General features: G+C 38.5%; 1 protein-coding gene across 2 annotated transcripts; it reads left to right on the top strand.

The window, feature by feature from the left end:
- Window positions 1-738: 738 nt before the first annotated feature.
- LOC131255490 (tropinone reductase homolog At5g06060-like) lies at window positions 739-22,313 on the top strand. Of its 2 annotated transcripts, none has more exons than XM_058256232.1 (5): window positions 739-926; window positions 2,094-2,301; window positions 4,883-5,099; window positions 5,171-5,277; window positions 21,904-22,313. In XM_058256232.1, exons 1-5 carry the CDS (start codon window positions 853-855, stop codon window positions 22,090-22,092), a joined length of 795 nt encoding a protein of 264 aa, XP_058112215.1. In that variant the 5' UTR covers window positions 739-852; the 3' UTR covers window positions 22,093-22,313. The 2 variants fall into 2 exon arrangements, with proteins under 2 accessions (XP_058112215.1, XP_058112216.1); XM_058256233.1 differs by lacking the exon at window positions 739-926 and adding an exon at window positions 966-1,193.
- Window positions 22,314-23,382: the final 1,069 nt, after the last annotated feature.

Here is a 23,382-nt window from a genome sequence, read left to right as displayed (position 1 = left end):
TTAACGGTGGGCATTCAATCACCATTGTTTCCTATGTTGTGGTCTACTGAGGTTTGGATCTACTTCATTTTTGGAATCATGCCCAAACATAAACGGGCAAAATGGACGGACAGCGTGTATAAAACACATACATCATGGTGGGCCTAAAGAGCACCATCCAGTGGGAAACGTAGAAAACGGATGGGCTACTCCCCTGACACCAGCCCAGTGGCTGATCGTGGGTGCTCTGTGGGCGCTCTGTGGGCCCCACCATGATGTATGTGTTTCATCCATTTTAACAGATCATTTTATCATTTTATGTCTTTATCTAAAAAAAAATGAGAGGATTTAAATCTCAGGTGGATCACACAACACGAAAAAAAAGTGATTAGATATCCACCATTTAAAACTTCCTAGGGTTCACTGTACTGTTTATTTGACATCCAATCTATTGATTAGGTCATATAGACCCAGATGAAGGGAAAAACAAATATCAGCATGATCCAAAACTTTTATGGACCCAAATTTTTTTTAATGGTTGACGTTCATTCAACACTGTTTCCTGTAACGTAATCCCCTTGAGATTTGGATATATCTCATTTTTGGTGTAATACCATAAAATGATCTATTAAAATATATGGACGGCATGGATGAAACACATACATCATGGTGGGTCCCACAGAGCACTGACCACCGGCCATTGGTTGGCGGCAGGTGGAGTAGCAGCCAATCCGTTTCCCATCCAATAGCGAGTCGCTACAGGACGTGTCAGTAGGCAATCAGCGTCCCTCTTAACCAATGCGATCGGAATAATTGCGAGGATAAAAATGTCCAAAGCAATTGTTCTTTGCATAATAAGGTAGAAGAGAGAGGATGAGCGAAACAAGGAAGCGATGGTCACTGCAAGGGACGACAGCTCTTGTAACGGGTGGAACCAAAGGAATCGGGTTCGGGTCTTTATTTTTTATTATTTTTATTATTTTTATATATAATACTTTCCATTAATCTATGCTCTCCCTTGAGCTCTCCTCTTTTGCTGGAAGGATTCGTGTCTGTTTATTTATTTTCCCCAGAAGTGCGGGGACAATTTGCGCAAGGAGGGATTGGAGTGGGATTGGGAGTTCGTGGCACGTGTGACAGATCCGTGCCGCTCATCAGGTGAAAGATATCATGAGAATGGGGCGCGGCTTTGGTGGATTGCCAGATCCACCGAGGTGGGTGGATCCCTGACTGTGGGGCGACCTTGATATATATGCCTTACATCTACGCCGTCCATTCGTTTTGAAAGCTAATTTTCGGGCATGATGTAAAAAATGAAGTAGATCCAAATCTTAGGTGGACCACACTACAGGAAAGAGTGGTGATTGATCCGTACAGATATCAGCTTGATCCAAAACTTTTATGGCCGCCAAGATGTTTTTAATTGTCAATCACCTCTGTTTCCTGTGGTGTGGTTCACCTTGGATTTGGATCTTCTTAATTTTTGGGATCATGCGCTAAAATGAGCTTTCAGAGCGGATGAACGGCATGGATGTTAGGAACATACATCGAGGTGGGCCCCACAGTCAGAGGATCCACTGAAGCGGCGCCGTCAGAATGGAATGGCCAAAAAGATCAAGGTCCAGAAATCATCTGGGCGATGCATACATTATCAGAGGAATACTCATAGGCACACGTGCCAACAAATGACAGTTGTGTGATCTCCATATCATTTATCAAGTAGGGTGCGCTTTGAACATTTCCTGGTCCAAAGCAAAAGATGGATGGCTAGAAACATGGCCAACGGTATAGATTGAATTTGGCGTCCTTGATGGATGGACACGCCTCTTTCTTTGGTTTAGGTCATGCTCCCAGCATGCACTACATGATGAATGGCTCAGATGTCACACATGCTTTCCATGCTGGCCCGTGTACCAGAAAGCAACGCCAGCCTGGACGAGATGATGAGCGGACATTCTTGAATTTTGGACTGGGCCATCTACTTGGCGACCTCTGCCTGATGAGTGGCCCTGATCTCTCAAAAATTCACCAAATAGTCACGTGTGCCGCGCACCACCACTTCAATCACTCGCGCGAATCGCCCTAGCGTTTGTCATTATTGTTTGATGTTTCAGGCGTGCTGTGGTCGAAGAGCTGGCGGAATTCGGAGCATCTGTGCACACGTGTGCACGGAACGAAGAGGAGCTACGCCAACGCTTGCGAGACTGGACTGAGTCGGGTTACCGGGTCACCGGCTCAGTCTGCGACGTTTCCTCACGTGCCGCACGTGAGAAGCTGATGGAGGAGGTCTCTAATGTCTTCCAAGGGAAGCTCAACATTCTCGTGAGTTCCTTCGTCTATTATTATCTGAATTGTATGGTCAAGATTGCGGGGATTATTTAAATATTCTCATTGGTCCAATGCGAATAGACAGTAACATCTTTCCCTATCTATTTAGGATTAATAAGAATATATGTTACAAAAATGTTCCCCTTTCAATTCAAATGAAGGCCTGTTTGGGAGCGTGGATTTGGAACCCCCTGGATTTGAAATTCTTTTGCTATGTTTGGCACCTTGGATTCAGAATCCCCTCTAATCCAAAAGTAGCTATGTATATTGTATTTACAAGGGTTTGAATTTAATTACTAAATCAACTTTAATATATCTAATTAGTGTAAGTATGTAATGTTTGACATAGCGGTTGTAATAAGCCCGTTGAAATATATACTTTGCCCGAAAATGATGAAATTCCAAGTCTTGGATAGACCACAAGCACAAGATCACATCCGAGTGACTAACCAATGATTTTTAACTGTTGATTTACATGGACAATGTTTGGACGGCGCAGATCATCGTATTATAGTAATTAGAGTGATGCAATTGATAATCTGATTGTTTTGGGATATCATCAGTGGGCCACGTGTCCAATCTGTTAATAGCCTAATGACACACATGTTACACATGCAACTCTTGGAAGGATTTTAGATATAATCCAAGCTTTCATCTTGGATTTTAAACCCCCTCTTTGAAGGGATTCGAAACCCCTTGCATTTGAAACCCCCGGTTACTTTATGTGCCAAACATATTAGGGGATTTGAAATCCCCTCAAACCCCCCCAAATCCATGGTGCCTAACGACCCCTAAAGACAAGATGCTACATTCTTCTAATGTCAGAGAATTTGTTTAATGGTCAATTCGAAGTGCCCCATCAGACCAAAATAACTAAGGGGTCGTTTGGATGCTTGTAAATGTGGCATGACTTGGCTGCGGGCCTAAACCAACGATGTGGGTGAGACCCTGACCATAGGGCCCACTTCGATGTATTTATTGCATATCCATGCCGTCCACCTGTTTTTCTAGATTACTTTAGCATATGTTCCAAAAAATGAAGCAGATACAAATTTTAAGTGGACCACACCACAGGAAATAGTGGTCATTGAACGTCCACCGTTAAAAAGTTCCTAGGGTTCTCTGTAATGTTTATTGACCATCCAACTTGTTGATAAGGCCACATAGACCTAGATGAAAGGAAAAAAAAAACAAATATAAACTTAATCCAAAACTTTTGTCGGCTAGTAGCTAACCCCAGCTTGGTAGTCGAGCCTGTCTTGCTAGCTTGGCTAGGTTCGGTCAACAGCTTGGGCCGGTTCGAGCCGAGTTCGAGCTTGTTCGGCATTTTCTCAAACAGGTAGAATGCATCTTCAATTTCTCACAGAATGTAAAACAGTAACAATATCTTACAGGTATTTCTTCAAACACCTGGACAAGCAACATCAAAATCAAACACCGGACGTATCCATTCCTTCCTCGCCAACACTTCGTTGAGTCATTTCATCAAACACTCGGCGAGCAGAGTTCATATCAAAATAAACGAGTCACTGAGCTGATTCGATCCGAGTTGAGGTTCAATCCGAGTCGAGCTCGGGCAAGCTCGAACTCGACTCAAAATTTTTTCGAGCTCCGAAAACTAGCTCGATTCGGTCTGAATCCAATTTCGAGCCGAGGCGAGTCGAGCTTTTCCGAGTTGAATTGAGCAAGCTGACCGAGCTAACTTGACTCGTGTACAGCTCTAGTCGAGCTCCTGTAAATGGGGTTAACTGTAAATGATTTATAGGGTGTTTGGATGCTGAAAAATGTCTGTAAATGATATTTTTACAGTTTTCCACCCCAAATGATTTACAGGGAAAAAAAGCTGCGATTTCATTTACAGGCTCTCCGCCATAAAATTGGCTCTCCATTTATAGGACTTAAAACAATTTACAGGCTATCCAAACACATACAATCATTTACCTATAAATCATTTATAGCTTACAGCCAAAAATGACAAACTATAAATGATTTAAGCCTATAAATCATTTACCACTTAAATCATGGTGTGCCATAAAAGGCCGTTACGAGATTGTAAATGCCATTATGTAAAGGTAATGGTGGCAACCGTTACACGTTACGGGGTTGTAAATGTCGTAATGGCCGTTACGGAAAAAATGATCCGTAAAGGCTGTTATAGCTCTCGTAATGGCCTAACAGTCCCATAACGGTCCATTGCGGGTCGATACAGAATTTTTGTTTATTGTTTTTTCAATAAAAAAAGATTCTGTAACAGCCATTACACCTTGTATCGTAAAGGTAATGGTGGTGGCCGTTACGACCACCATTACCGTTACAACCACTGTTACTATTATGGAATACCTTAACTTAAATATTTGGAGGCAAATGACCCCTAACTATGGATCACAATCCCATTCCATTAACTAGAACAACCAATGAATTTGTGTCTATTCTCCTAACTTGAACCAATAATAAATAATGGATTGATAGCCTTCTAACTTGAAAAACAACCATCATACGTCATTGTCTGTAAGCCTTGTTTTCAAACCTAGTAATAAGTTTTTTTTTTTTTCTTCTTCTTATTTCATGAATGTAGATAAACAATGTTGGGGGAGGCATAATAAAAACAACTGTGGAGTATACTGCTGAAGATTACTCATATATAATGAGCACCACCTTCGAATCTGCTTATCATTTAAGCCAACTTTCACATCCTCTTTTGAAAGCATCAGGATTGGGAAACATTGTATTCATCTCCTCTGTTGCTGGGTTGGTTGCTGTTGACTGCGGAACCATTTATTCAGCAGCTAAAGGTAACTCATTTCTCAATGTTAAAACCATGTAGTTCTGTTTTTAAAACCTAAAATTTTCTCATTTCTTTCAGGAGCGTTGAATCAACTAACAAAGAATTTAGCATGTGAATGGGCAAAAGACAACATTCGGACTAATTGCGTTGCACCATGGCTAACAATAACCCCGGCGATTGATGATGTAAATTTCCGCCCTCTATTTACATTGTATTGCTCATCTAATCATATGACGTGATTTTATTATTTTATTATTTTTTGCATTTGGATTTAAAGCCTAATAGAGAATTCTATGTCAACTAGTCATGATTTGCATTCGGGATGGTGTTTGAAAAGAAAAATGCACTAAGCATGCTTTGCATTGTTCTTTATGTCTAATCACAAGTGAGAACTATATGGGAAGTCCAAAGTATCTCGCAAAGGTTTTAACGCAAGTGTATCCCAAATCGGTTACGTATCGGCCGTAACGGCCGATACATAACGGTAACGGTGGGACCCGTTACGCGATACGGGGTCGAAACGGCCGTTACGGATTTCTGTGACCGTAACGGCCGTTACGGGGCTGTTACGGGCCATAACGGCCGTTACAGACCCAAAAAAAAAAAAAAAACAAAAAAAAAACCTTACCTTTTTTTGCTTTCTTCTCTTCTTCTTCTTCTCTTTCTTCTTCTTCTTCTTCTTCTCGAGCAGCTGCGGCTGCGGCTGCGGCTGCGGCTTCTCGCGGCTTCTTCCTGTTCTTCTTCTTCTTCTTCCTCTCTCTCTCTCACTCTCTCTCCTTCCTGTTCTTCTTCTTCTTCCTCTCTCTCTCTCTCAATCTCTTCTTTCCCCCTTTCCCTCTTTTTTTCTTTTCTTTCTTTCCCTCTGTTTTTTCTTTTCGTTTCCCTCTCTCTCTCTCTTTTTTTTTTTTATGTCCAGTAGCGGTAGGTACGTGTCACGCAAAGACGAGCGCTGACACTCCTCGAGCTCCGAGTTGTACGAACGGTTCAAAGGAGATCAAAGTTATATCGGCTCCACGGTGATGTATTTATCACATCTACACCGTTCATCTATTTTCAGAGATCATTTGAGAGCACCAGCCAAAAAATAAATTATATCCAGAGATCATGTGGACCACGCCAAAAATAGCAGCAGAGATAATGATTTTCACAATTAATTCGTAGGGCGCGCGGTAATGTTTATTGGGCCCCCGTAATGTATATATTTTACCCATATCGTCCATCCATTTTGCCACGTCATTTTAAGTTAGGATTCAAAAAATTAATAATATCCAAATCTCAGGTGGACCACACCATAGAAAATAATGGTTATAGAATGCTCACCATTAAAAATTACTTAAAGTCCACTGTAATGTTTATTTTCAATCTAACCTGTTAATTGGGTCACATTGACATGGATGAAGGGAAAACACACATGTCAACTTGATCTAAAACTTTTCTAGCCCCCAATAAATTTTTAACGGTGAACATTTAATTATTGTTGTTTCTTATGGTGCAATCTACCTGAGCTTTGGATGTGCCTCATTTTTGGGCTCATGCCCTAAAATTATTTGGCAAAATAGATGGATGGTGTAGATATAACACATTCATCACGGGTTAGGCCTAAAAAACTTTGACACGTGTGCTGCACTTTACATCCGAGTCCCTCATAATTCAAGCTTTAAAAAATTGTACATGAGACATATATTAACTTGAAATTTGACAATTAAATTATGGACTGCAATTGCTAACTCACAATGCCAAAATCAAATTATTTGAATAGTTTTAATTATTAATTTGTGAACTTTTATTTTTTAAAATAGGGTCTTTTGATTTTTTATTTTTTTTTTATGATTCACTATCCAATAAATGTCCACCAATTTATAAGTGGGATAATCACAATAAATGGCATGAATTTGAGGCTGATTTGGAGAATAGATTGGTCCTCCAAGTCAGTCCCAAATTGGCAACGCCATCTACCTAAATTTAATTTCATTTTTTTAAAGAACTATTGGGAGAAATGATATCAAGTTGTTAAGTATATAAATTACATATTTAAAAAATTAAATATATGAATTTTGTGTTCAAATTCAAATTACCTGGTTAAAAAATTAATCAGACAGTCCGATACAACTTCTTACCAAATAGTGGACCGTTACACCACTATAAACATATTCCAATTTATAAATGAATGCATATTTGGAATGCTTAGAATATTTCGGATTTAATCCATATTTTTTCATATTTTTTTGGCAAAAAAAAATAAAATTACACCGTTACGGTCCGTTACACCCCCGTATCACCGTTACGCCCCCGTATCTGTATCGGTTTCGGAGGGCACCGTTACGCCAACCGATACCGATACGGGACACCTTGGTTATACCTATGAGAAGATTTCCCTTGAATTACTATTCTCCATCATATTTATGGGTTGAATAATATATACATGTTTGTAAAATGTGCCTTTCATCATTACTATAGTTCTTGTGTCTTCAAGAAAGTGAGGAATCATAAAAATACATGGGGATGTAGATCAAAGTATCACAATAAGATTTCACAATAATATTCAAAGCCTTTGGATCTCTCTTGGGGATTGAAGTGGATATAAGTTTAACTAAAAAGAAAAAGGAAAAACAAACAATGTGTTAAAGCTGTCTTTCAAAATTATGAACAAGAGTTGCACAAAATCCCTAACACCTAATTAAATAAGCAAATGATTAACATATCATGAATGGATCCTTTCAGAAGGTTATTGTATTCTTAGATGACTGTAATATCTTAATAATTAGGCTAAAAACTTGGTTGCAACTGTTAAATATGTGTCCTAGAAAGCCAATGGTTCATATTGATGGATCGTACTTATTGATGTCCACTCGATCAAATGGAATATACTTTTATTTTCATCATTAATTTTGTCTGGAACTTATGCATTAAATATGTTTAGGAAGGTATATGGATCCTTTATGAATCTCTTTTGTGGGTCCATTGGGAAAGAATGAAGTGGGCACAATGGTCCCTATGGCTAAGGGAGAGTTGTGTATCCAGTATCCACAGCTCTTGAATACCCTAAATTCCATAACCACTTCATCCGGTTTGGGTGATTTGTGATTAATGCTATGGTTATTCTGTGTGTCCAACTAATAATGAGTTGGGATGGATTAATCTCCACCATTGGGCATCTTGTTGCCATCACCTTTCACCACTTGGGAATGTCAATATTCACTTGTTTATGAGTTCTTGCAGTGTTCTCTATTAGATCTTAATTAGCATTGGAGGATCACATTAACCCTCCTAACCTAGAAGCAGATCATGTTCAGGATTGGATTGACTTTATTAGATCATGTTCAGGATTGGATTGACTTTATCATGTGATAGCTTTGATGAATCCTTAGACCTGAGGTCATTGAAGGGCTTCATGGTTCTAGTGTTGTGGGCCTTGACATATTTTTTAAGGTTACATTGATGGCTTGCGCATCGAAGTTGTTGAGATTGTATATCAACACGTAATAGTACCTTTACTTGTGCCAACAAGGGATTCATTATTCTTCCCAAACTTAGTTGTAGATAGATCTTTTCAATGGATTTTAAAGCTAACCAATGCTGTCAAAATGTTTTCAAAAGGTTTCTCGATCATTTTCAACCGTTAAAGTTTTTATGCACCATCAATGTGTTCGATCACACTTGATGGACATCCAACAATTAAATCTTTTAAAGCTTGTTTGGTTCAGTGCATTAGGTGGTATTAGATGGGATTGAATTAAAAATACCATTGAACTACTCCCATATCCTGTTTGTTTTCTTCATTGGCTATAACCTTGGCATGCTTTGGAAAACGATCCCTAATACCATCAAATTAGGAGCGGTAAACCCTCCAAATTCGTACGAACTCCATCCATGCTCTGATTTTTGCAGATCCAGCAAATGTGGGTGTCTAGATGTCGGCAAGATCTATGGGTCCCACCATGATGTATGGGCAATATCCACACCATCCATTCATTTTTCAAGAGCATTTTAAGGAATCAGCCCAAAAATCAAGCACATTCAAAGCTCAAATGGACCACACCACGAAAAGAAGTGGGGATTGAACGCCTACAATTGAAAACTTCCTAGAGGCCACGGAAGTTTTGGATCAAGTTGATATTTGTGTTTTCCCTTCATCCGGGTCTATTAGACTTTTTGAATAGGTTTGATGGAAAATAGACATCAAGGTGGACCCTAGGAAGGTTTCAATGGTGGGCATCACTATACCCACTGATTTATGGAATGTGGTCCATGTAAGCTTTGGATCTGTCTCATTTTTGGGCCCATCCCATAAAATGATGTCCTAAAACGGATGGATAGTGTGGATATAACACATACATCATAGTGGGGTCTGCATAACTTGGTGACACCGACTACGGAGGGTGGCGGTGTTTTGTGGAATTTCCAAACATGTTGTAGACAACAGATGAATCTCCACAGCTTTCACAATTCAATCCAAACATGTTTGGAGTTACAATTGAGGATCTACATTTTCATGGCTTCTTTTCTAAACATGAAGTAGGATGGCCTCCAAGCCATGGGATTCCACTACAAACCTGACACCCCATAATTATTACATTGTCCCAATTCCATCCCACCTAAACCCATCTAATCCCATGCACCAAACACCCCCTAGTGGTTTACCACTTGTGATTGGATGGGATTTTAGGCCAAGGATGGATACCATAGTGCAGGGATTAACACATGGATAGGCAGGAACACAAACTTTTGATGGTGTAAGTCACACTTAAGGTTGTAGCGATATGGACCACCATAAGGTAATACTCCCTAAGAACTCTGGACTCTTCCTATATATATAAATCCTATCCTTAGATGGGATTCCCATAAGAAAGAAAGAGGCACCTCCTGGGCACACCAGAGTGCGCTTTTGTCCTCTGCAAGTGTGGTCTACCTTATGGACAACTCGAACTCCTTTGTCCGGTGCATGTGTGGTTTACCTTATGCACAGAGAAGAACTCCTTTGTCCTCCGCATGTGTGGTCTACCCTATGGACAACTCTCATGTTTTCTCTTCCCCATAGTCTTATAGTGTGGGCATGAGAATGCATTCTAGGCATCCATTCTATTGGAGATAGATCAAGAAGAGACACCTGCGTTGAAGGATCAACATTGGGGTTCTACACACTCAAAGAGGACATTGCTATTGTTTTGTATTTTAGAAAACTTCGTATCATGTAGTTGGGAACTAGATCATAATAAAATAAAAGTAAGTTTTGAAAAAGTCTTACACTTTTGTCTTTCAAAAATTCCTAACAAAAGTGGTGTCGGAGATGCCCCAATTTTAATGATATTCAATTTCCCTTTTGAACTTTTATTTCTTGCTTTTACGACACAAATTGAATAGGGATACGTTAAGAATCTCCACATTGAATTTAGGCCAAAACATATGCTCGGATCAGCATATATGGTTGATTCAATTTATTGTATTGTCAACAGTGGAAGTTAGATAAAATAGTTAGTTAAGACACTTGAGGCAAACTTTTTGGAGTGTTTTATTATGTGGTTGATGATTTTCTCTGCTTGAATGTTCATGTGTTCAAAATATCGATACTATCGGCCAATATATCGGCCGATATTATTGGTATCGAGCCCCAGTGAGACGAAACTCCTCCGATAACCCCGGGAAGATACCGAAAATTCAAAAATCCAGATATTGGATGATATTATCGTCGATATTGCATGATATATCGTCGATATTGCCGATACAACCCACACCGTACGATATCGTAGTATTTCCGCCTCCATTATTGTCGAAAATCGACAAACAGACAAGCTGTGCGTTTGCAGGGGACTCACGAGTCCCACTATAGCCAACAACTCACAACTCACAATGATAAAAAGCCACCGTGCCGGGTTGTGGAGAATCAAAAAAATTTGAATTAGAAAAAAAAAAGAAGAGGAGAAATCAGAGAGTACCTATAGCCATAGGCTGTAGCGGTGATCGGAGGTGGGCCATTCGACAGGTAAGTATCTGTATCCCTCTTTCTTCGATTTTTTCGGCTCGAGAGAACGTGGGTCCAGAAGCATTGCGTGCATGAAGGAGAGGGAAACGGAAGAAGAAGGGTGCGATTTTCATGTGAAGGAGACGGAAAGGGAAACCTTCATTGTGGTGGTTTCCACAATACGCTCTTATCGTACTTAGTAAATTCAATTGGGCCCACCTTTAATGTATGTAGTCTATCCACGCCGTCCATCCGTTTTCCCATCTAATTTAATGGGTTGATCCCTAAGTTCAGTAGCCAAATCGCTACTGAATTGATGCCACCAAGCTCTGTGGACCCCACCATAGAAAACAGTGGGGACAATGACATCCATCGTTCAAAACTTCTCAGGGGCTACAGAAGTTTCCGATCAAGCTTATATTTTTGTTTTCACTTCATCTATCTGTATGTTAACTTACGAATAGGTTGGATCTAAAAAAACACATCATGGTGTGCCCTATAAATATTTTAACGGTGGGTGTGACTGCTTTAACGGTTTTTTGTGATGGGTCCACTTGTACTTTAGATCTATATCATTCCTTTTCTCATGCCATAACATGAACTGTAAAAATGGTTGGACGGTATGGATACAACACATGCATTATGGTGGGGTCCACAGAGCTTGGTGACGTGGGGTACTGATTTCCACTGTTGAAACCTTTCTCCGCCCCTGCGGTGATGTTTATTGGTCATCCAAACCGTTAAAAAGATGATACAGACGTGGATAAAGGGAAAATACTAATATAAGCTTGATCCAATCATCCAAGTGGCCCTCAAGAAATGTTCAACGGTAGATGTTCAATTCAACTGTTTTTTATGGTGTGGCCCATTTGAACATTGTATATGCTTTATTTTTGGGCTAAAGCCCTGAAATTATTTGGTAAAATGTATGGACGGATCGGATAAAATATCATCTTGATCACAAACTCTTGTGGCCGTCAAAACTAGTTTGTAATGGTGGGCGTCACTCTCTCCACTGTTTTCTGTGGTGGGGTCCACTCGAGCTCTGGATCTTACCCATTTTTTGGCTCATGCCATAAAATGAGCCATTCAAATGTATGGACAGTGTGGATACAAAAAATGCATTAGGGTGGGACCCACAGAAGTTGGTGACGTCCATGGTCACGTCAATTAGGTTGTGTACTAAGTTACTCAGTACGCTATTATCATACTAGGTAAACTCTGTTGGGCCCACCGTGAATGTATGTGATCTATACAGGCTGTCCATCGGTTTTTCCACCTTATTTTAACAGTTGAGCTCAAAATTTAATCATACCCAAAGATCAAGTGGACCATACCATAGGAAATAGTTGGAATAATGATTTCCACCATTGATACCTTTTTAGATAGATGGTGTGGATTGGTCATGGGTCCACTTGAGATTTGAAAAGTTTATTTGAAAAAATAAATGGACGGTGTGGATATAGATGCATACATCACAGTGGGCCCATGGTAAGGGTTGCACCATGCTATGGGGGGCAACCTTGATGTATATATTCCTGATTCATTCTGTCCATCCGTTTTTCCAGATAATTTGATAGCAGGAGTTGTTAGGTGCGCTTTGGCCTCATCCAAGATGGTGTGGCTTTACTGTGGGGCCCACCTTGATGTATGTATCCTACATCAAAGCTGCATATCTGTTGTGTCAAATCATTTTAGGGCATGAGCCAAAAAAAATAAAATGATGTAAATCTAAATCTTAAGTGAACCATAATATAGGAAAAAGTGGTGATTGTATGTTTCACCGTTAAAAACTATACAAAGGAAATTTATTATGTGCATCTTTTTTTTTTGAGATGTTATGATTTAAAAGTGTATATTAAGGGCCTTTTTAACAATCCCCAGATTTTCGTTAAAAAATTCAACCATTTTCCCAATGTTTCCCTATGTTTCCCAAAAAGTGCAATAAACTATGCGATACAAAAGATATATCCCGTGCGATAACTGATACGCATTTGTATCCCAAGGGTGCGATACATTGTGCAATACCAATATTTCAAACACTACATATAAGAATGAAGTGGACACAATGGCCCCTATGGCTAAGGGAGGGGCTGTATGCACAGTTCTCAAGTACCTTAATTTCCATAGCCACTTCATCCGGTTTGGGAACTTGTCAGTACTTTTGTGGTTATCCTACATTTTGAACCAACAACGAGTTGGAATGTATTAATCTCCTTCATTGGGTATCTTGTTGGCTGTTGCCATCACCCTTCACCACATGGGATTGTGATCTTTCACTTGTTTAGGAGTATGTGTGTTGCACTCAATTGAACATTTGCATTGGAGTATCGCATCAAGTTAGAAAACCGAAAGGTTGATCATGATGGATTGTATTTTTGCTTGATTGTATGCTAGCTCTGATTAATCCTTAGACCTCAAGTTATGGAAGAGCTTCATGGTCATAGTGTTATGAACCTTGGCATACCTTTTGAGTTTACATTGGTGTCCGGCACATGAGTTTTGTTGGGATCACGCATTAGGATACGGTGTAGAAACCTTACATATGTATGGTTTGCCTTGAAAAGCCAATAATGTTTGTTATGATCATGTTCATATATAACCTCATGTGTTTGTTTTATCATGGATGTCATACTTACATGTGTTGAAAACCTCAATTGCTTATGATTTTATGGATTAAAGGTAAGGGTTCCTGCAATTGTCCTAAAGGAATATGAGTTTGACACAATGACCACTGATCAAGGGAGTGTTGTGTTTCATGGATCTTAGTACCCTAAATTCCATAACCATAGCAGTGGGATTAGGCAATCTGTAAAAGGTAGATTGGTTATCCCATCTGAGGGAACTAGCGATGAGTTAGGAGGAAAAGTTTCGACCATTGGGCTCAATAATTTAGGCCCTACCTTACATAGGACTATTGAGTGTTTACGGATGTAGGTTCTTGTGTCTTAGGCCCAAATGATCACTTACATCAGTTCGAGAGGCCCATCATGCCTAGACTGGGTTGACTTGATAATGCATTAGTTTTGACTAGTCCTTAGACCCGAGGTCATGTCAGGACTTCATGGTCCTACTTTTGCATTTTGGCTCACCCTGCGAGGTTGCATTAGTGACTACCATACGAGTGTGGTTGGATGCATGCATTAGAATTTGTATAAGAATCCCAAATGGTCCAACATATGATCTAGTGGTTACATCGAGGAACTTATTTGTATCTTTGATCTTAGTGATTGGACCGTTTATCAAATGGTTTCTAGTTGGGCCCAATATAGAAAAGATCTTTAATGTTTAACCAGAGGTTTTTAGTTGTTGATTTTTTTTTAAAAAACTTTTAAAAGCATATTATCATGCTTGATGGATGTCCGATGGTTGTGATCTTATGGTTCACCTCTTAGGCTGGCATGTGATTTTAGTTAAGAGTAGATGTCACTAATTTGTGGAGGGATTCGGTCAATTTGGATGATGAATGAGGCAGATATATAGACTTTTGATGCTGTAGGGAGATAATGGTTGGGCTTTATGGAGGACAGCTCGATCATCCAAAGGGGGCCTGCAAGTGTGGAGCAGTCGCGGCACACCAAAAAGGGGCATGATCCATACGCCGCCCGTCCTCTTTCCTAATTTTTTTTCTTCCAGTTTCCTCCTTTCTCTTGTTCTCTTATGTTGTGAGGTTTTCACGTGTTTCCCAATTGGGAAACTTCTCTTCTTCTCTTTCCTTGTCTAGGAAGGTTTCTAGTTAGAGAAGAATTAAAAAAGATTAAATCTGCAAATTACTGAAAAGTTAAGCCCCATATGTTTCCTTAGTCATGCTTTCCTCCTAATTTGTATGTGATTTTGATTGATCCCAAATTACAAAAGTGTGCTTGGATGCCAATGAGAGAATGATTTGATGCTGGAAAACAATCTGATATGGACACCCAAGTGGATCAATGCATGGATCACACAATTTTGAAATGTTGAGATTGTCCAAAACGTTTTTTGGTTAGTATCTCATCCATTGTGAGTTGGATTAACCTGAAAATAGAGCTGATGACTCATATCAATGAGATTCACAATGTGGATGGATTGGATCTGATGTTTTCTGATCGGATATGGTTCAGATTAAATCTGGACTAATGATCTTATTTTCAATTAATCTCGTTTGTTTTAGATTAAATTAGGCTAAAAATTGATTCATAGCTGAATGTCAATGTAATGAATGCATTTGAAAGATCAGATTGTCTGATGGATGTCTTAGAGTATGAGTTTTGGACAGGCAAGTCAATGTTTGTGTGCAGTGAGATCCATGTCGTTCCTTCTTTCCTAATTGATACTGATGGGATTTGGAATGCTTAGGTTGCTGCATGTGTCATCTAGATGAGTGGGCATACAGTATTTCCAAGGATGTCCTAGATGATCATATTCAGTGATGTGGTTCAATGCATGTGGATATAAATAGAATTCAAACCGTGCAGTGGATCACATGTGGTATTGATTTTACAGGTGGTATGAGGAGATGTGGGATATGTATGTATTTGTGCATATTATCCTGTACATGCCTATTCTTTGATGGCATTATGATGAAGAATGTTATGGATGTGCTTGTGGACATGAATAGAATCTAAGCGTGCATACCTAGATCAAGCGATCTTATACGATGGCTTGGATGGTATGATATGCATGCATATGCATTGGCAAACAAAAACTTATGCACACTCATGATGTTATGGCTGCACTTGTGTGGTGGGAGTACTTGAAGTACTCGGTGCCTAGATTGCCTAAAATGTACGCCTTGGCATCAGATACATGGTTTCCCACATGTATTAATCATGGCATATGTTTGTGATCCTACAAATAGTCTATGATGTCTAAAGTATATCCACTTTTTGAAATTTCCAAAATGAAAAGATGGTTGGGAAAAACTATATAAATTGGTCCCAGAAGGTAGAGCCACTTCTCACTATGGAGAGAGTGATCGGGGTCATCAAGGAGCCACCTCCACCTGAACCTAATAATGACAATGACCCTCTAGTTATGAGGGTTGGCTATCAAGGATGAAAACAAGGAAATGAGGTTATGAAAGTATATATACTTTTCTCACTCTCTGAAGTACTCAAAATCCACATGTGCAATATAAGAAATGCTACAAAGATCTGGGACCGCCTAAAAGCCATGTTTGATCCCCAAATTGTCGAAATTTAGATCCTAGAGTGACAATTGTAAACCATAAAACTAGAAGAAGATGCTCCTGTTACTGATAAGGTTCTTAAACTGTATGAGATCGCTAATGAACTTGAGATACTTGGTGCTACCAAGAAAGAAGCTACCGTAATTAATGTTTAGTTCTTTTAAAAGTAACTATGATATGAACAAGTTGTCCAACCTAAAGACTGAGCTGTTCACTTGGTCATCTTTGAAGTCAACAATAAAAGTGAGAAGTAAAGGACTGCCCACTTGGTAGAAGGGTCCTCGAATTTGAAATGAAAGAGAAACCTCAATAAAAGAGGTGGGCAGAAAGGTAATCTTGAGGGTGAACCAAAAATGCACATAGGGGGTATCCAAGAGCCTCCTAGCCAACGTAGAAAAAAGTTCAAGAATCTATGCTGGAATTGCGGATACGATGGTCATGTTAAAAGTGATTGCTTTCCACTCAAGGGGAAGCTGGCTGCTGAGACGTTAATGTGTAATGCGCTCATTTCACATATTCTGTGAGTACTTTAACTGTGATAATTAAGTGTTGGATCTTTACCACTTGCTTAACTCTTCATGTGTGAGTGGAGAGGGTCAGAAAGGATAAGAGGTAAAGTGAGAGAAGTTGGCCTGAAGATGTCAAAGCACGGGATCGTCGCCATTACTATTCATTTAAGAGTTGTCTAAAGCCGTGGAGAATGTTTTGGGTCTTTGACCCAGCTTTTCTTAGAAGAGTTTTAAGTTTACATGGTTTAATTTAAACTTGGTAATTTACTGTTCACATTATGTAACAATTTTTATTTTGGATTATTGGTTTAATTAATCTATGGTTAATTCTCTTATGGTTCTTCATGTGGTCTTATGACAACTGCTTAATTTGTTATATTGCATGTATATGCGATCTAATTGGTGAGATATGTATGCGTAACTAATTCCTTCCTTGTGCATCAGACTAGAATCTCGAGATTGTATGAATTGGAAATCAGTTTGGATACATACCCATGTAAATTTTAGATCATCAAAACAAGACTTCTTTCATAGATGCCTCTAAGGAGAGCCTCAAGGTTTATTGAAGACTTTGTTGTCTAGTGATATGTTAATAATGAAAGGTGTCCATGATTAATAGAAGTCATGATTTAATGATCATGTTTAGCAAAGACTTAGTTAACTATCAGTTCATATGTATAAAAATCCCTCGATCATTGGGGTTTTTTGGTCCAAGATGTTTTATGGTTGTTGAAACGAAATAATGATATCTTATCTTTAAAAGAGTTCTTTTCTAGGAGTGGAATCATTAGTATAGTATGAGAGTATTTTAACCTGGTCTAGTATGCATGATATCCTAGATCATAAAGAGCCTTAGACATGCCATCATTCTTTCGTAAAATGCTTTGATGAATCATCGAATTATTAAGCATAGGTTTTCACCTCAAGCTTCCTGGTTCATAAAATGACATCTAGTAAATGCCATCAGGTCTCATTGGAGATCTGGACTATATGATTAGTTTGGATATCATGTAAACCACATTTCTTCATATACCCAGTGTATATGTTCCTCAATTAGGGCAGTTGTAATCAATGTTCGAAATATCGGTATCGCGTTACGTATAGCACCCTTGGGATACAAATACATATCGCTTATCACACAGGATATATCGTTTGTATCGGGTAATTTATCGCACCTTTTCAGAAACATTGGGAAAATGGTTGAATTTTTCAATGAAACTTTAGGGGTTGTTAAAGAAGACATTAATATAGACTTTTAAATCATAGCATCTCAAAAAAGAAGTGCACATAAAAGGTTTTCTTTGTATAAGGTCCTAAGCTATGCGCTGTCTGACTGAACTAATGCAATTATATTCAAATTGAATGCATAAATAGTGTAACTGATGATCATTTCATTAAACACTCCTAAATATTCGAAATTAGTCTCAACTAAGAGCCGATTGAAGGGAAGTTTCAAAAAAAATTTATTAATTTTTAATTAAAAAATGATTTTTATTTTCGAAAATTGATGAGGACTTAACAAATCAGTAGATCAGCCCTCATACATGCTTGATTTTATGTTTGGAGCATAACATTGCAAGTAATTTGGGAGAAATTGGGGAAATTTTAAAATTTCCCAAATCGGACCACCTATACTCAAATTTTGAAATTAGAGTGTATGCGATGATCATGTCATCAAACACTCCTAAATACTTCAAAATTAGTCTCAATTGACAGTTGGTTGAAAGAAAATTTTGAAAAAAAAAATTGGAGAACATGAAAAACCAATGTATATCGAAATCAAAGCTCCAACTCCGTGATTTTTCATGGAAAACATGAAGAACCAATGGATTTGTAACCATTTGAAGCTGATTTAACATAATTTCAACAAAAAAAAAAAGAAGATCGGAAATCGAAAATGCTCACGGGATCGAACATGCGGGATATATTAGCACTACCTGTGCATTTCATATCGCACGGGTGGGATAAAAGATATATCGTGGGATATATTGGCCGATATCGTTGATGATACAAACATTGGTTGTAATGATATGTCTATCTATCTCCTTGGAGATTGATGGTTTTGAGATATCTCTAGAATGATTCCATCATGTGGCCTCTCTTATGTTTTAACAATTCACATGGTAAAGGGAATGATTCCTTGTTGGCATGGTCTTACAATCTAATCACATATTCTCTAATGTGAAGGAATGTGAAAGAGTTCCTTGTAATCATATGGGAAAGAACATAATAATGATGCATATCCTATGATGGATGAAACTTTGGATGTGCTACGCAGTGGTAGAAAGAAAGATATACCATAATTACCCTGTTTTGGATCACTGTTTTGACTAAGGTCATGTTGGGCAAGCTTCATTCTTCTTTTGCTATATGGTCCGCATTGTGATTATGTGGATGTTGGAGATTGTCATTGGTTTTTCAAAAATTGGATTTACTCAATGATACTGTCATGTTGCAGCATTTTTGTGCATTGCAAATGTATGGTGATCTAGATGCATGGTTATTCATATTTTGCATCAAGACGTTTGGCATGATTTTTGTGTTTTCTGGTAGTTGGGCTTATTAAAAGTCCGATGATCATGTTAGGAGTTTTCACGTGGACACTGTTTATCAGCATAGAGAATCCTTTAGACTTCCATCAGAGAGAATTTGTGATATCCTGTTCTTATCCTTTTGATCTTCTATTTTCTTGCTGCAGTTGGATGGATTCTGAATTAGACATATGTTGCATAAGTATTTGACTTGAGCATGATTGGCTTTAGGGCATGTGTGAGATTGTTAGTATGGTGTGCTCGAAAAAGCCAGTAATGATTATTATGTTCATGTTCTATATGAGTTCATGTGTTGTCTTGTCAAGGATGCTATAATCAAATGTGTGCGGAACCTTAGCTATCTATGATGTTATGCGTTAAAGGAAGGGTTCCCTTTGGTTGTCCTAAATGAAAATGATCTTGGACATAATGGCCACCTGCCAAGGGAGAGTTATATTTCATGGATCTTAGAATCCCAAATTCCATTACCATAGTAGCGGGATTGGGCAATCTGTGAAAGTTAGTAGGTCACCCTGTGTGAGGGAACCTGCAACAAGTTGGGATGGAAAGTCTCCACATTAGGCTCAACGGCAAGTTGTTGCCTAGGCCCTACCCTACATAAGAGTGTGAGCATTCATGGATGTAGGTTCTTGTTTATTAGGACTAAGTACTTGCATTGGAAGATCGCATCAAGTCCCTAGTTTTGGAGGCCCATCATGCATGGACCAGATTGACTTGATCATGCGCTAGCTCTGACTAGTCCTTAAACCCAAGGTCTTGTTGGGACTTCATGGTCCTAATGTTGTGTGCTTTGGCTCACCTTGCAAAGTTATATTAGTGATTAACAAATGGGTGTGGTTCTGTGCTTGCATTAGGATTAGGTATAAGAAGCCCATGCTCTAACACGGGATTCATTGGCTACCTCAAAGAACTTATTCGTGGCTTTAGATCTTAGTAACTGGACCACCCATCAAGTGATTTTCTAGCTGGGCTTGGCAATAAAAAAGGTTTTCTATGTTTAATTGAAGGTTTTTAACCGTTGATCTTTTTTAAACCATTAAGAGTATTCTATCGTGTTTGATAGATATCCAATGGTTGAGATTTTATGTCCATTTCTTAAGCCAGCATGGAATTTTAGTCGAGTGGATTCCACTAGTTAATTGAGGTATTTGGTCAATTTGAATGCATGGATAAGCTACGATATAGAGTTTTGATGGTGTAGGGCATACACCAAATTCTTTAGGAGTGGGGTTCACCATAACTGTTGTTCTCTCTGAAACCCTGGTTCCACCTTATAAATAGATCTTATCCCAGATGTGGAGAGAGAGAGAGAGAGAGAGAGAGAGAGTGAAAATTGAAAGAGGGGGAGGTAAGAGTGAGAGAGAAACGGGGATCTCTATGGCCTGCTCTCATGTACACATGCATAGTGTGACATGGCTCTCTGCTCCCCTCTTTTTTGGAATAAATCAAAGAGAAGCATCCTAATTTGGAAGAGCATCATTGGACTCCACAAGTGATTTGACAACATAAATCAAAGGTATGTATGTAATATTGATTTTTGCTTTTAAAACTTGATAATATCTAGATGGGGATCAGTTATCAGGATTTACCAAATCTGAAATTATTGTAAAGTTTTAGCTTCCGTGTTTTGAAAATTTGGGGACAACAATCTGCACTAATAAGGTTTCCTAAACTTAGTCGTTGATAGATCTTGCCGATCGGACCATCCATCAAATGATTTAAAGCTTTCCAACACTCTCAAATATTTTCAAAATGATTTCCTGAATATTTTCAACCATTAAATCTTTTCATTTCATCGTGAAAGTGTTTTGATCAAACTTGATGGACATCCAACAGTTTGCTTCTAGTGGTCCATCACTTGTGCCTACACGGGGTTTTGGACAAAGGATGGAGATCACAGTTAGTGAAAGGATTTTGTCAATTGCACACGTGGATAACTAGGATGATAGACTTTTGATGATATAGGGCATGCCAATGCCTATAAGGATAAGAACCATCATAGCCTCGAGCTTCTACACACTAAGAGAGGATACGATCATATCCTAATCACAGAAAAATAACTTTTGAAAAAGTTTTACACTTCCTAACTAGTAAGGATTTCTAATTGTTTGTTGGCAATAATTTTGTTCGTTTGGAGAATTTTTATTTGGTAAAAGTTGATGATCAGATGGTTGTAGTCCAACATGGATTCCTTGTTACCAAGCTTTTGGCGTTACAAAAGTCATATCTTAGATAGGGGTTGAATGCTGAAGTACGCCAATTTAATTTTTTTGACTTATTTTGGGGTGAAAAGTCAATTTTTTTATTACTCTTGAGGCAGCTAAGAAAAATACCCATGCAATTCAATATATGACAAATGAATGAAAAATAAATTAGTTTTTGTGCTTTTAATTCAATTATCAATAACATTTTTAAGCCCTATTGCTGTCCAAGTATTGTATTGTTCCTTCGGAAGTGAGAAATCTGTACACATTTCGATTTTATTTTATTTTATTTTATAAAATTGAACAGTTTCTCCAATTCCACACTGATGCGGTGATCTTCACTATGCTTTTAGCTTTAGATCTCAAATGTATGATGTAGTTAAAACGAATCAATTAGAATCAATTCACTTCTTTGTACAGGTACTTGAAAACAAGGAATTGGTGGAAGAAGTTATTGGCCGAACTCCTCTTCGCCGCATCGGAGAGGCGAAGGAGGTTTCATCTTTAGTGACATTTCTTTGCATGCCTGCTGCTTCGTACATTACTGGGCAAGTTATTGCTGTTGACGGAGGAGCGTCCATCAATGGTTTCTATCCGACAAAAGACTAGAATCCATTAATCGTTTTTGTTGGAAATTACATCCATGGAGCAAATGATACTTGAATAAATCTTCAGATCCCTTTATGTAAGCTATCTAGATTCATCACTCAAATAAACCATTACTTGGGGAACATGTATAAGTGAAATAAGCTGCGGTTAGTACTTGAAAAACATGATTTTATTTACGACATATTGATTGGTCATCATTGGAAAGTTCATACTTTATCGGATATATTATTATTATTTTTTTACAATCATGAAGACTTCAGTAGTCATGAATTATGTATCTTCTACTTATAAAGATTCTAACCACATTGATACTCATTTATCATTTTACGATGTGCTTGGATGAGCAAGGGAATGGCAAAAAAAAAAAATGATGTTTCGTAGTATTTGTAATGAGGAAGTAGCACTCAAGTACCTTTTTTGGTGTCCAACTAGAAAGTAGAATGATTCGGTTAATTTCATACAAGTTTATCACTTAAGTAAGGTAGCTAGGCAGTTTTATTGCTCTAGTGCGAAGCTATTGCCAATCACTTAAAAAATATTAGATTTGATTAAGCTGTTTAAACCCATGAAGAATGCTATGTCACCATAGACACCCCTGTTTGGACGTTCGATGATTGGTTATTCATATTCCCCTATTCTCAAGACAATGCATGCATGTGAACAATGTGTTAGGGCCTGTTTGGTTCGTTGAATACCATAACTAGAGATGGGCAAGATCCAACTCGATCCGAACTGAAAGCCAGGGTCGGGTTGTATCGAGTAGACCCACTCGGATCTGAAGCCCGACCTAGTCGAGTTCGGGTACGTAGTAACTCGATCCGATCCGAAACCCGATCCAATCCGGAATCGGGTACTATAAAATCAATTTTTTTTTTTTTTATTTATTTATAAAACCTTTACCCTTCATCTACCCAAACCCTAACCCTACCAGAGCCGGCTCCGCACCGAACTCGATCGGAATCCAAGCCAGTTAGCAGCCCAACACCTCATCTTCACCGGTCATCCTTGTCCATTCATCAAGTAGGTTATTTTTATTTTTATTTTTTATTTTTTATTTTTTTTGTGTTGATTCGAGCTTGGGACAGCGGGTGCAGCCGTGTAGGCCACTGGTGGCCCGCCTTGCCTCAGGACCTTGGTCGTGGCCCACCTTGGATCGGGAATTTTTCCGAATTTTTCCTTATATATATATATTATATGTGTATATATATATAGATATATTATATTTGTATATGTGTGTGTGTGTGTGTATATATATATATATATATATATATATATATATATATATATATA

Source organism: Magnolia sinica, chromosome 9 (genome assembly GCF_029962835.1).
Source record: "Magnolia sinica isolate HGM2019 chromosome 9, MsV1, whole genome shotgun sequence".
NCBI lineage: Eukaryota > Viridiplantae > Streptophyta > Magnoliopsida > Magnoliales > Magnoliaceae > Magnolia > Magnolia sinica.
Note: the sequence above shows the minus strand (reverse complement) of the source record. Positions and strands in the feature narration are given on the sequence as shown.